The sequence below is a fragment of the Calypte anna genome, chromosome 8 (assembly GCF_003957555.1).
Source record: "Calypte anna isolate BGI_N300 chromosome 8, bCalAnn1_v1.p, whole genome shotgun sequence".
Taxonomy (NCBI): Eukaryota; Metazoa; Chordata; class Aves; order Apodiformes; family Trochilidae; genus Calypte; species Calypte anna.
Window position 1 is genome coordinate 9,486,022 of NC_044254.1, and position 14,271 is coordinate 9,500,292.

General features: G+C 41.1%; 1 protein-coding gene across 4 annotated transcripts in view; it reads right to left on the bottom strand.

The window, feature by feature from the left end:
- Positions 1–14,271, bottom strand: part of GPSM2 (G protein signaling modulator 2) — a 31,780-nt gene that overhangs the window by 3,776 nt on the left and 13,733 nt on the right. For all 4 annotated transcript variants that reach the window (XM_030454883.1, XM_030454885.1, XM_030454882.1 and 1 more), the window contains 9 exons: positions 7,779–8,000; positions 6,596–6,731; positions 5,972–6,114; positions 5,322–5,445; positions 4,952–5,067; positions 3,785–3,940; positions 2,896–3,004; positions 2,344–2,473; positions 1,678–1,748 (listed from right to left, as the gene is read on the bottom strand). In XM_030454883.1, the coding sequence (XP_030310743.1) occupies positions 1,678–1,748; positions 2,344–2,473; positions 2,896–3,004; positions 3,785–3,940; positions 4,952–5,067; positions 5,322–5,445; positions 5,972–6,114; positions 6,596–6,731; positions 7,779–8,000 (1,207 nt within the window). The remainder of the gene's footprint in view (positions 1–1,677; positions 1,749–2,343; positions 2,474–2,895; positions 3,005–3,784; positions 3,941–4,951; positions 5,068–5,321; positions 5,446–5,971; positions 6,115–6,595; positions 6,732–7,778; positions 8,001–14,271) is intronic.

Below are 14,271 nucleotides of genomic sequence, written 5' to 3' on the forward strand. Positions count from 1 at the left end.
CTGGAAATAAAATCTAGAGCTTTCCAAAGTGTTAGAGCAAAACAAACCCATACACAAACCCAGATATTCCAGCCTCCTATGTAGTCCTTGATAAACACAAAATTCCCAGTAAAGATTGAAGAGGAGAAGAATGCCAGAACAAGAGCAAACAGGAATAACTCTGTTCTTCTTTTACTGAAAAACTGAATGGATAGCTTGATCAACCTGACAGGTTTTCTCTAAGTTCTCTTCTAAAATAAGCAGAATAATTAAAAAATTAAGCTTTATCTAAAACTGACAAATTCTTACAACAACAATAAAAAAAGGTAGGTTTTTTCTTGATTCAACATGAGAAGTGGTGAAAACAGTCAAATCTTTCATCAACGCTGTCTTCCCAAATGTATTAAAAATGCCTCCTGAAAGCACAGTGAAGATCAGCACACAGATTCCAACTCCAAGAAGGTATCCTGTAAAGTCAAACCCTAGTGCTTGTGTCAAACCTTTTTCTGTGTGTCAGACATTTGTGGAATGACTTTTCAGAATCTATTCAATTAGTATCTTGGAAACAGCCCCTTGTTGAGAGCTAAGCTACAATCTAGGTTAATACTTTATTACAAAAACCCACATGAAATATTTGACTATATTTAGGACACAGACCATCCCAGGCTACATATTTTAAAAGATTTCACTGACAAATATAAGAGTGAGAAAGTAAGAAAATACAGCTGATACTGGCCAAAAACTTGGAGGTTCCCTGCAGAGGATTCACCATAGACTAAGCACAACACCACTTTTACAATTGGTAAACAAAGAGGCCCTTAAGCATCACTGCTGAGTCCAGCTGCCCAGATGTAAGCTTTGTGATTTAATTAACTATTTGATAAACACAATGGCAGGCTTTGCATCACTTGAAGAGATGGGAATTAGATATCCCAGTGTGAAGGGAAAACCAGCAATTTTTGTCTACCACTGGAGTACATTTATGTGGAACTGCTAGCCCTCTGCTTAAAGCCCTCTGTTTAAAAGATTGTTTAAACAGAATTTGAAACCTCTCAAAGATTGACATAGGGATTTTAACAAGGAACTCCCAGCTCCAAGAGATTTATCTGAGCTTGGGGGAAAGGTACTTTCTCCATGTATGACCAGTTTCAGCATTTCTGAAATAGCATCCTTATTCTAGACAGAGGTTGCAACTCCTAATTAATGGCTTGCAAGCTAGTTGAAATCCCAAAGTGAAAAACACAGCATGCATTTTACATGCCTATAAAATGACTGTAATGGAAAAAAAATGTTCAGTGCAGCTGAGCTGAAGCTAGGAATTTTACTCTGAATCACTTTCATGCCACAACCACAAACTACTTTTAAAGAGAAGATAGAAGGATTCCTTTGATGCACACTACAGGACCACATTCTTTCTTACTGATGAGGGGAATAAAGCAAGCTTTCCATAAGTCATTACACTTGCAAGATGCTGACTGTTACCTACATGACAAAAGTATTATTTGTTAGAATTGTTAGACCTGCTTTTCCCTAAGTCTTAAGATCAAATATATTGAAAAGGTGATGCAAATGATGCATCAACATTCTGCTGCATTCTTTCAAAAGTTCTTAAGTAAAAGTCTGCTGTTGAAGTCAAACTCTTAGAAATATATTGTTGCAATCTCACTGACAGAACAGAAAGAAGGGTAGTGTGCCAACCTTTTCTGGTGTTAACTTCATAAGTTCCATGTTCTCCATACTGTGTCGGCGTCCTGCTCTCGGTCTGGTACCTTCAAGAAAGAACCAAGTTTGTCTTTTTATCACTGAGGATTTATGGTGTCACCCTCAAAGCTGTGGCTGTACTTGTCTGAGTTACAAAGTAGTGCAGTTAAATACATCAGCAGAGAATACATGACCTCTAGTAAAAGCACCAGTCTTTAGAACCACCAGTCTAAGCTATGTAGTTCGCTTTCATGCAAGAGATACAAGAGAAGGACCATGGATCTTTGAACAGAGGAACATCAAATGATCTGGGTTCTACTGTAAAACCTGATGTTGCCAAGATGGTAGAATAAAAAGGAAAGACATAACCTGGCAGAAAATAGATATAGCTCCTACAATAAAAAGATTTTTAAAAGGAGGGGATTTTTAAAAGTAGAAACATCATGTGAAGAATCTAAGTAGTGACCTGGGATTCACAGTGTAAATCCTCCAGAAAAGGAGGAGCTGAAAGGGTTCAGTGCTGCAAGAACAAACGTTTTTGCTGGTGAGGAAAAAAAAAAAAAACAGCCCATATACTCAGCCATCTGCAGTCTGAAAACAATGCAAACAACAGATTCTTTCTGAAGTTCACCATTCAAAAGCATTGCAGAAATGGGCACATACCATTCAAACTGCTATCTACTGCCTGGCTTTCTGCCATCATGGAGTTGTTTGTGCTGTAGCTTAATCCAAGAACCATTTGAAGGTCTGAGAGATTAAGTCTAGCAGTGAGTTCTCCACTTCTGTCTCCTACCTGCAAGCACATAAAATAAGCAGTTGTATCACTTGTAACAAAGTATATACATGTGTAAATATAAAGCAAACCTTGTTCCCTAGATTTCTGAATGAAAAAAGGCTGGAAATGTTTTCCTGGTTGTAAAGTGAGAGAATCATCTTTTTAATGAAGCACCTAACAACTAAAAGGTACAAATCAAAGTCTAAACAACCTCTGCTAGGCTACTAACTTGGATTCCATGCTGTCATTATTGGAGGTTGCACAAGGACTAAGGAGCTACTGCAATGAGACGTGGCTGAAAAAATTTGGAATCAGTTATCCAGAAATTATTCAAAATCCATTCCATTATTCAAAATCACAGCACACGGACACAGCTCCATAGCACCACTGTGTGAGAGCAAAAATTAACAGTCAAAGTACACGGAGTACAAAAACTGTACCTCTCTTGAAATCTCCAAGTGCTTTTCTGCAAAATGCATAGCTTGGTCATGGTTTCCCAGAGCAGTATATGCATTCCCCAAACTCCAGCATGCTCTTCCTTCACCAATTCTGCAAAAAATAAACACATTGTCATACCTTTGCTTGGTGAACACTAGGGGTCAGGTTTTTGTAACACTGATACAGTAAGACTGCTGTGCCAAGAAAAATTGAGTCTATTATCAGAAATCATTCCAACATGTGAGGTATTGTATTTAAAGAAGTGTTATCTGGGTATAGCTGCAAATCTAATCAAACTTTCAGTTTTTAAGCTCACAGCAAACATTTGTCACTCAGTTTTCAAGCATAGAACATTTTGTAACCTGCTTTGGTTTTGCTCAGATTGCATGCCTTACTATTCTTTATCTATTTTGCTCACTGAGTTAGAAGAGTTACATTTAAAAGTTGTAAAAAATTTTACATGTACCCAATGTTATAAAAAAAGCCCTTAGAAATCATTATGTGTACCCAATATTATAAAAAAAGTCCTTAGAAATCATTATTATAACATAAGCATTACTTGCTACTATTTTGCTATTCTTTCTCCATCCCTTCCCATATACTTAATTTGTGGAAAAGTAGATGTAGTCTTGTGAACCTATCCCAAATTATGACAGTCATGATCTGCTTTACTTTTCTTTAATTACAAAGAAGAGGCTGACAGAAGATGTCGAGACAGTAATTCAATTCCCCTTTCATCTCAGATTCATCAGCACCAGTACCTTCCTGAGTAATATTTTTTCCCCACATGAAAACTGGAGCCCAGCACTGTAAAGAATTCACATTTATTTAGCTGTCATATACAGAACAATGAGAGGAGAGTTTGAGGTAACAGGATTTGATGTCTCTTACTTATCATTTAATTCCTGAGCAATTGCAAGGTGTTTCACATGATAATCAATTGCTTTTTCATAGTCTTGAAGCAAAGTGTAGGTGTTCCCCAGGCTGTAGCAGGCCTGTGCTTCTACAGCTCTGTCTTTAAGTTGTCGAGCCAACTGTAATGTCCTCCTGCAAGAAAGGGTCAGTCACCTCAAAAATCATTGTAAGGAAAAGTTTTTAAAAGAATACTTCTGCAATGAAAAATCAGTTGTACAAATTAAAGAAATCAGGACAGCAGGCTGGCAAATTACCTGCTAATAAAATACTCTCTTGCAAACTCTTAGAAGATTTTATGTGCCTGTCTTCCACTCTCCTTCACTGCAGCCTATTTCCATTTACTTTATTAGAGAGCAGACTGATCCCTCAAACAGCATCCTCTAATTTTAACTTATTGTTTAATCAATAATTTATAGCAGTTTTCCTAACAGTATGCGCTTGAAATAGTTTAGTACCAGCACTACCATAAATTCTGTGTATTCTCCCATCAGCATGAGCAAGTGCCAAGAAGAATCTGCTCAGTATTGAGGCTTTTGCTCTCTTTCAAAAAGAACCAGTAAGCTCTGATATACACACAAGATGCTAATAACACCTATACTGTATCCCTGCTGAGTTAGTATATTCTCAAGTTACAGCAGCAACTGCTTAGTGGTGTAGAGATCTGCCCCATTAAGGAAAAAAGTCTGGACTTAAAATCCAGACTAAATATATAAAATCCTGTTGCTGTGCACCACCTGTCAGCTGGTGAGTATACCTGAGAAAGCTGCCAGCCTCAGGTGTATTAACATGACTCAGGTCATTCCAGAATTTGCTGAGAGCTCAGACAGTAATGCTTGGTTCTGTATTACAGGGGAATAAATGCATACCAACAGAAAGAGGTCTTATTCTGAGAAGAATTTATTTAAAGTTTTTCTTTTTCATGAAAAATATTAATACTGCCTCCCCCTTAAAAGAATAGGAATAGTTAAACAACTACAGAAATTTAATTTTTTTTTGCTAAACCAATGCAGCTCTTTTTAAAGTACATGTTGAAGAGACTGCTGCTTTACAGCAAGCTGGAATACCAGGCACCACAGAAGTAAATGGGAAAAAAAAAAAAAAAAAAAAAAAAGGCATAAATTACATTTAAAGCAGTCAACTCACCTGTAGTATTCAGCAGCAGTTTCAAATTCACCCAGGAATATGTAGGCATTTCCAAGATTGCTGTATGCTCTTCTTTCTGCTGATCTATCACCAAATTCCTTTGCAATTAGGAGACGCTTAAAAATGTGAAACAATTGCATTACATACTCAGTTTGGTACATTTGTAACATTCATTTGCACACAGGAATGGATGCTATAGTTATTCCACTGTGCATCTAAATATGTTCTTTAAGCCAACAATGCTTGAGAAGAACAGCCAAACCTGAAGTTTGCACTAATAAGCTTGAAACAGGACCCAACACAATATATGTTCATCATACCCGGAGCAAGGGGTGCTGGGACAGCATTCCTTACATGCACACTGCTGTACCTGCTCATGGGCTAAAACTGCACTCCTGAAGTTGCCCAGCAGATAGTGTGTGTTTCCCAGATTCCCAAAGGCACGTCCTTGTGCTGCTCTATCACCCAGCTCTGTTACTATTGTCAGGTTTTCCCTGTTTGGAGAGAAGGAAAAAGGGGAAAAAGAGTGGCTTTCAAGAAGAGGGGTTTTTTTCATGATCATTTAAATAATTTTTTTAAATCTTTCCTTTTATATAAAGGAAAAGGTATTCTACTTTGGCCTATATTAACTGTCTTTATGCAACCACAAATCTTCCGCTGAGTAGGAAACATTTCTTGTGAGATGCTGAACTTAACTGCATTCTTACTCAAGCTGGTGTGCTTGCTTCTAGAGCTACATTAGATGTAAGAACAAAGAGGTCCTCTTATTATCTGTCTGGTTTGAAGAGGAGTAGTGGCTTCTAACCTAGGGGAAGAACTTGATCAGCTAGGAGGCGCACTAAAAAGATCGGAACAGAAAAAGTGCATTCTCCAGTTTAAAAAGGAAAAACTAACACAGGTACCACTGTTCTGAACAGAAATGTGCCATGGGTTAGTTCATGACACCACAAATCTCACACTGTTCTAATGAACTAGATTATCATATTCTCTCAATCCCCAACATTTAAAGCTACTACTTACTCGTAATAATTTGCAGCTTTTTGTAACGCATTTTTCACATCATCTGGAAGTTCCCCTGGATCATGAGTCCCAGCACTAGCTACATTTTTCCCCTTAGAGTGATACACATTTCCCAGATTATATAGTGCTCTGGCTTCTCCAACCTAAACCAAAAGTAAAAGAAGGTATTTTTTTTTTTTTACGCTTTCAAGATTTGTGTCACAAGTGCTAGTACAGTCCACAGATGAGGGAAAAAAAGTTTGCTAACTCACTGTCAAAACATGCTCTGCCCATTCTGAACATGTTCTGATCACCCATCTTACTCCCACCCAGTCACATCCCTCAACTTGTTTAGTATAGTACTTCCTTTTGAGGTGCAAGAGATGTAATAATACTTGGGGCCAATTATCATTAAAAATTCAATTTACAGAAAAAAACAAACCAAACAGGATAGTATTAATCTGGATCTATCGTCTTCCAGGTGCAAACAGCCATCTTACAACTAACAGTTCCTTACTGTCTAGGAGAAGTAATTGAATATTTAGTATTTACTTCCCTCTGAAAGGTGGCACACTCATTACCAGTACAACAAGGTTCAGTAATATGTATTGGCAGTTTACTTACAGATTCCTAAGCCACACTTACCTTATCATTAAGCTCTCTGGAAATATCCAGATGCCTTTGACAACAAACAATAGCTTCTTCAAAATTCCCAAGTACCTTTAAGGTGTTGCCCAGATTACCACTGGCTTTAGCTTCTCCCAGTAGATCTCCAATTGTTCTAAAATTGCAGAAATAAAGCACTCAATAAATAGTGTATAATTTGAAACCAAGCAGATGATCCATGTATGGCAGACAATTAGAAGAATATATGAAAAGATACTATAGCCCTGTAAATGCATATGTACTCAGTTCATTTTATATCTAAATTGCACTCACCTAAGTATTATTACAGTTAATTTTATTGGTGCTGTTTGTGCAACTGCTAGTATCATGGATCATCTATTTAACATTTTTTAAAAGCCCACTTCTAGAGAATAAACAAGATTCTCTACAAAGAGAATAAAGAGAAAATTCCTAATGATTATATGGAAAGACAGTCCCAGCATTAGAAAGAGAAGTTTAACTCTTTCTACATTTTACTTGACTTTCATAGTCTTGTATTATTTAAAAGACATACTGGTCTCCCAGAAAGCTCAGAGTTAATTTGACATTTCTAGATTTTAAATTAGACTAAGGCAAAAGACTGGCACTGAAGCACTCAGACTGTGACACTTGGGGAATAACGTAACAAAACAAGTTCCTGTGAGGTAACAGCACTTGAGCAGTTTAAGGCAAGGGGACAAATAGATTTGTTCCTAAATTGAGGTTAAGCACATTAAGTGCCTGTGTCTGTTATTAGATCTATACCAAATCATTAGAAGTCAGAATCAAAAATAGCATATGAAATGCACAGAGTTTTTAGCTGTCAGATAAACATGAACAAGGCCTCTCTAGTAATTGGAAGCCAGCTCTGGAAAATCAGAAATACTGAGTTTTAGAAACAGTGAGGGGTAAAGAAAGGGTGAATGCAAAGAAACCACTTAATTATCCACAAACCTGGTGAGGCCTCAGTCAGTCCTAGGATTATGAGGCTAGACTGAGTATTAGCTGACAGGTTAAAAGGCAAGCAAATCACCTGCCAGACCCCCTGGCCCTCTGCAATCACTCCATTCACTCATTATTTGGTGTTAGCAGCAGGGTTTGTAAGAAAAATGGGCAGGGAGCTCCTTATTGGTACAAAAGTGGGATGAAAAGGAGAACATGGTTAAGGAAAACACAAGATTACCTTGCAAGAGTTAAATCATGGTGATGGTATTCCAAGGCCTTTGCATATTCATGCAGGTAGAAATAGGCATTGCCTAACTGACTGTAAATAGCGCTGAGTGTTTTTAAATCTTCAGTTCCAACCTGAACAGCTGCTTCAAAGAAAGAGACACCAGCTCGGCAGTCCCCTGCTTTACAGAGACGCTCACCTTCCAAAGCCAGCTCTAGACAGGAAGCCTCCATCCTGCACAATTTAAGTGAAAGGGGAAAATGTTGGCTCTAAATATATTTCTTTGCCAAACAGCTTGAGTTCTGAAAAGATTGTTTTACTCAAAATGTCTCTATTTGTTTAGGACAGAGAATCAGCACCGCAGTAAAAGAAATGAGATTGGCACTATAATATAACAGAAATTGAAGCTGAGATAGAAATTGCAACTTCAACAGTGATGGGCAAACACATTACAACTAATTTCGTCAACTTTTTTTTTTTTCCTTCCTAAGTCTCAGGAGACTTCCTAAGTCTCTTTGTATGAGGACAAACACTGCTTTGTCCTCATATAGCATCTGTAGGAGCCAAAATTGTGGTTTTCACAATTTAGATAATTTCAAAAAGGTAACCTAACAATCAAGCTATTTGAAGCAAATATGGATTTTGAAAAACATAAGTGCTTCTATTTTTAAGTTCATGCCCTACTTACCTGCAAAATTTCACACATAACAAAAATATTAAAATTCAAATATTCCTATTCCTACTATTTTTCCCAAAGCTGTTGCTTAAGTAATTCAGTAGGCCTTGGCTCATCATAATTTCCTATAGTGGCACTACTATGAAAATTCTTAGTGTGAAGAAAAAATATTTAGATTGCATTAGCAACAAAATGTACATCAATTCAAGTTACTTATCTGAGATGCCATCAGATGTTCCATAGAACACTAGAATACTACTGTGAGCAAATAATTGTGTAATTATACAGGTACAAAATACTGCAAGTAATAAAGATGGCACTTATGAATTAATTTAAAGCAGAATTTGCAGAAGATTGCATTTTGAATAATGAACAGTGAAGACACTGAAGAATTGCAGCTGCCAAAAAACATTCATATGTATTTTTTCTCCTATGAATTCAGACGTACAAAAGGTAACATTTCAATAACTGTAATCAATTATAACAGAAATATTTCTGACTTTCCAGTTTCAAGATACGAAGGAGGTAGGGGAGAGGAGAACGAGAAGGAAGGAGACTTAAGGTTCTTGATCTGGAAGTAATACAGTCCTCTTGCTTTTTCTAGATATATGTGTTTTAAAAATCTCACAGAAACACCATGATTCTACTTGTAAAAGAACCTTTAAAAAGAGGTTCTTAAAGAAGAGCATTCTGTGTTTAAAAAGTGTGTCCTAATACTGCAAAAATTTCTATGTTGTTTTGAGTTTTTCTTCAAAAAGAGTAAATATAACTGTTTGCACTCCAAAACAGAACTTTATGTAATTAAAGATATCCTCATGATATCATTTGATGTTTACCTGGTTGTAAGAATAAGCTTTTTAGTATTCTATTACTAAAACTGTTTCCCTTCATATGCACAGATCAGTAATAGCAACAATCAAATGTTTGGTGTTCCAAGTTATTTTAATCACAGTACCAGAAGACAGCTGGTTTTGACAAGACATAGGGATGAAGTATTTAACCTGCAATGTCTACACTTCTTTTCTAAATCAGGAAAAATATGTTATACAACAGCCTACTCAAATCTGAGCAAGAAGGAAGTATTTTTGAAGAATCCATCGACTTTCAAGAGCAGTAGACTGATTTGTATCGTAAGTAAAATAAGCTACCAACACAAAATAGTACCATACCTGTTGGTCTTTGACGTCCCACAGTTTAAGCACAAAGAGATGACAGACATGTTTAACTTTTGCAATCAAAACCTCTGTACGCTTGGTAGTTGCTAAAGATGCAGACAGCAAATGATAGCTCTGGCATGGAATTCTTCCCAGGCCCAACTTCCCAGGTTGGGTATCCATAACACATGCACTGTATCTAAGTTTGGAATCTCTTCTCAGAGAAGATAAAGCATTCCTGTTTGCTAGAACACACAACCTGGTTTTTTATCACACAGTGCATGTGTTGAATGGAAGGCAGAAAAAGGCAGAAATTATTAAGTACAGTTAAGTACAGGCAGAAATGATTACACCATCAGCAACTGAAGGTTTAAGACTTAAAACAATTCATTAAGTAATCTTAATCCTATCCAAAGAGGTTCTCTCCGGGCACCTCAGTTAGCTGACATGTCCAATTAAAGTGATGGCTACAAACTATGGTGCTCCTTAGTGTAAAGATTTAGACCATTACACAATCACATTAATTTCTTTAGATTGTAATGAATGACTTAAAAGAGTAGAACTTTCAGCTAAATGTGGATGTGACAACCCCAAAAGAATACCAGAGGGAGATAGTGAAGCCCTGCCCCTCCAGCCATCAGGCAGTTGATGCAAACCAGGAGGATGGGGGAGAATGGAAAGGGGGAGGTCTGTCATCGGAGAGGTAAAAGAATGCCCTCCCAACCTCCACCACACCCCCAGGTGCCCTTAGAGAACAGTTATGAGGCCCTGGACTCAGAGAATCAGGCAAAGGACAGGCAAGAGGAAGACCTGTCTGAAAAGTCTCCTGCTCGCCCCCTGTCTACCAGAAGGGTTACAACATCAGCTACACAGAAGAAAAGATGGGTGATTGTAGTTGGTGATTCCCTTCTGAGGGGAACTGAGGGCCCTATATGTCGACCAGACCCATCTCACAGAGAGGTCTGCTGCCTTCCTGGTGCCCGGGTGAGGGATATTAGTAGGAGACTCCCTCAGCTCATCTGGCCCTCTGATTATTATCCACTGCTGGTAGTCCAGGCTAGCAGTGACGACATCAGTGGAAGAAGTACCAAGGTGATTAAAAAAGACTTCAAGGCCCTGGGTCGATTGGTTGATGGGACAGGAGCACAAGTGGTGTTCGCCTCACCTCCTGCAGTAGCAGGGATGAATGAGGAGAGGAGCAGGAAAACCTACCTCACCAATAGGTGGCTAAGGGATTGGTGCCACCGGAGGAACTTTGGGTTTTTTGACTACGGGCCACATTTCAGCATACCAGGTGTGCTGTATCTATCTAACAGGGGAAAAGGAACTCTAGCCCATAAGTTGGCGGGGCTGATAAGGAGGGCTTTAAACTAGGCTTGAAGGGGGAAGGGGTTGAAACCGGGCTCTCCAGAACAGAGCCCAAGGGTGGACAGCTCAAGTTAAGAGACAAACCAGCAGCCCAGCTGAAATGCATGTACACCAATGCACGCAGCATGGGCAACAAAACAGGAGGAGCTGGAAGCCATCGTGCAACAGGAAAACTATGATGTAGTTGCTATCACAGAAACGTGGTGGGATGACTCCCATGACTGGAGTGCTGCCATGGGTGGCTACAGGCTCTTCAGAAGGGACAGGCAGGGTAGGAGAGGTGGAGGGGTAGCCCTGTATGTTAGAGAGTCTCTTGACTCGGTGGAAGTTGAAGTTGGTAATAATAAGGTGGAGTGCCTGTGGGTCAGAATCAGGGGTAAGGCAAGCAAGGCTGATATCCTGGAGGGAGTATGTTACAGACCACCCAACCAGGAGGATGAGGGTGATGAATTATTCTTCAAACAGTTGGCGGATGTTTCAAAATCGTCGTCCTTCGTTCTCGTGGGTGACTTTAACCTGCCGGATGTCTGCTGGGAACTCCACACAGCAGAGAGGAGGCAGTCTAGGAGATTCCTGGAGTGCACAGAAGATAATTTCCTGCTCCAGCTGGTAACTGAGCCTACCAGGGACGGAGCACCTCTTGATCTTCTTTTCACAAACAGAGAGGGGCTGGTGGGAGATGTAGCGGTTGGTGGTCGTCTGGGACTCAACGATCATGAAATAATAGAGCTTTCAATACTCAGGGATGCAAGGAGGACTGTCAATAAAACCTCTATGTTGGACTTCCAGAGGGCAGATTTTGGCCTATTCAGAAGACTTGTTCAGAGTATACCCTGGGAAACAGCCCTTGAAAATAAAGGGGTCCAGGAGGGATGGACATATTTCAAGGAACAAGTTTTGAAAGCACAGGAGCAGGCTGTCTCAGTGTGCCGAAAGGCAAGCCAGCGGGGAAGACAATCGGTCTGGCTGAATTGGGAGACTCTGAAAGAAATTAGGGTAAAGAAGAGGGCCTACCGGTTATGGAAAAAAGGGCTAACTACTCGAGAGGAATTCAGGAATATAGTCAGGTTGTGTAGAAAGAAAATTAGAGAGACAAAGGCACAACTTGAACTGAATCTCGCCACCTCTGTGAAGGATAACAAAAAGTCCTTCTACAGATACATTAATGGCAAAAGGAGATGCAAGGAAAACATCTATTCTTTACTGGACATGAGCGGGAATATAGTTGTCAAAGATGAAGAAAAGGCTGAGGTATTTAACACCTTCTTTGCCTTGGTTTTCAACAGTAAGAGAGATTATCCTGAGGACAGATGGCTTCTGGAACTTGTAGAAGGTGACAAGAATCTAAACAGCCCCCCTGTAATCCTGAAGGAGTCAGTGACCTATTGAGCTGCTTGGATCCCCACAAGTCTATGGGACCAGATGGGATCCACCCAAGGGTGATGAGAGAGCTGGCAGAAGAGCTCGCCAAGCCTCTCTCTATCATCTATCGACAGTCCTGGCCCACCAGTGACATCCCAGATGACTGGAAATTGGCGAATGTCACGCCAATCCACAAAAAGGGCCAGGAGGAGGACCCGGGAAACTACAGGCCTGTCAGCCTGACCTCAGTGCCTGGCAGGGTCATGGAACAGATCATCCTCAGTGCAATCACACAGCACCTGCAGGATGGACAAGGGATTTGACCCAGCCAGCACGGGTTTGGGAAGGGCAGGTCCTGTCTGACCAACCTGATCTCCTTTTATGATCAGGTGACCCAACTGGTGGATGAGGGGAAGGCTGTGGATGTGGTCTACCTGGACTTCAGCAAGGCCTTTGACACCGTCTCCCACAGCATCCTCCTGAAAAAGCTGTCAGCCCACAGCTTGGACAGGAGCACCCTGTGCTGGGTTAAGAACTGGCTGGAGGGCCGGGCCCAGAGAGTGGTGCTGAACGGTGCTGCATCCAGTTGGCAGCCAGTCACTAGTGGTGTCCCCCAGGGATCAGTGTTGGGCCCAGTTCTGTTCAATACCTTTATAGATGATTTAGATGAAGGTATTGAGTCCATCAGCAGCAAATTCGCAGACGACACTAAGCTGGGTGGGAGTGTCGATCAGCTGGAAGGCAGGAGGGCTCTGTAGAGAGACCTGGACAGTCTGGAGAGTTGGGCTGATTCCAATGGGATGAGGTTCAACACGGCCAAGTGCCGGGTCCTGCACTTTGGCCACAACAACCCCATGCAGCGCTACAGGCTGGGGACAGAGTGGTTGGAGAGCAGCCAGGCAGAAAGGGACCTGGGAGTCTGGATTGACAGGAAGCTGAACATGAGCCAGCAGTGTGCCCAGGTGGCCAAGAAGGCCAGTGGCATCCTGGCCTGGCTCAAGAACAGCATGGCCAGCATGTAGTGGAACAGAGCGACCAGGTGCCTCTGATCATCAAGAAGTGGGTGTGAGCCGCTATCAACTCCACCTGCGCCCAGCCAGGGCAGGGCCCCTACGGAGCATGTGCAAGACCATGGGGCCAATAAATAGTGAGGCTCACACCCACCGAGCAGCTCATTCTAGAGCTAGCTGAGAGAGCGGCTGGTTGCTTCCATAGCAGCAGACCATCTTTGCTAGTTCCACACTGTGGGCAATAGACTCAGATCACATCCTAGGAGTCTATATCACCGTATCAACGCGTCGATCCCGGACAAGAGACTCCTTTCCGGCTACACCAGCAGGTCCAAGGAAGTGATTCTGCCCCTGTACTCAGCGCTGGTGAGGCCACACTTCGAGTACTGTGTCCAGTTCTGGGCCCCTCAGTTTAGGAAGGATATTGAGGTCCTGGAGCAGGTCCAAAGGACGGCAGCCAGGCTGGTGAAAGGACTCGAGCACAGACCCTATGAGGAGAGGCTGAGGGAGCTGGGGGTGTTCAGGCTGGAGAAGAGGAGGCTCAGGGGAGACCTCATCGCTCTCTACAACTACCTGAAAGGAGGTTGTAACCGGGTGGGCGTTGGTCTCTTTTCCCAGACGACTTTCAACAAGACAAGAGGGCATGGTCTTAAGTTGTGCCAGGGGAAGTTCAGGTTAGATATTAGAAAGAATTTCTTTACCGAGAGGGTAATCAAGCATTGGAATGGGCTGCCCACTGAAGTGGTGGATTCTCTGTCCCTGGAGATATTTAAAAAAAGACTGGATGTGGCACTCAGTGCCATAGTCTAGCAACCGCAACGGTGGTTCAAGGGTTGGACTCGATGATCTCTGAGGTCCCTTCCAACCCAGCCAATTCTATGATTCTACGATAATAACAGTCAAAATGCTTTATAGTGGACTCTGGTTCTGTAAGT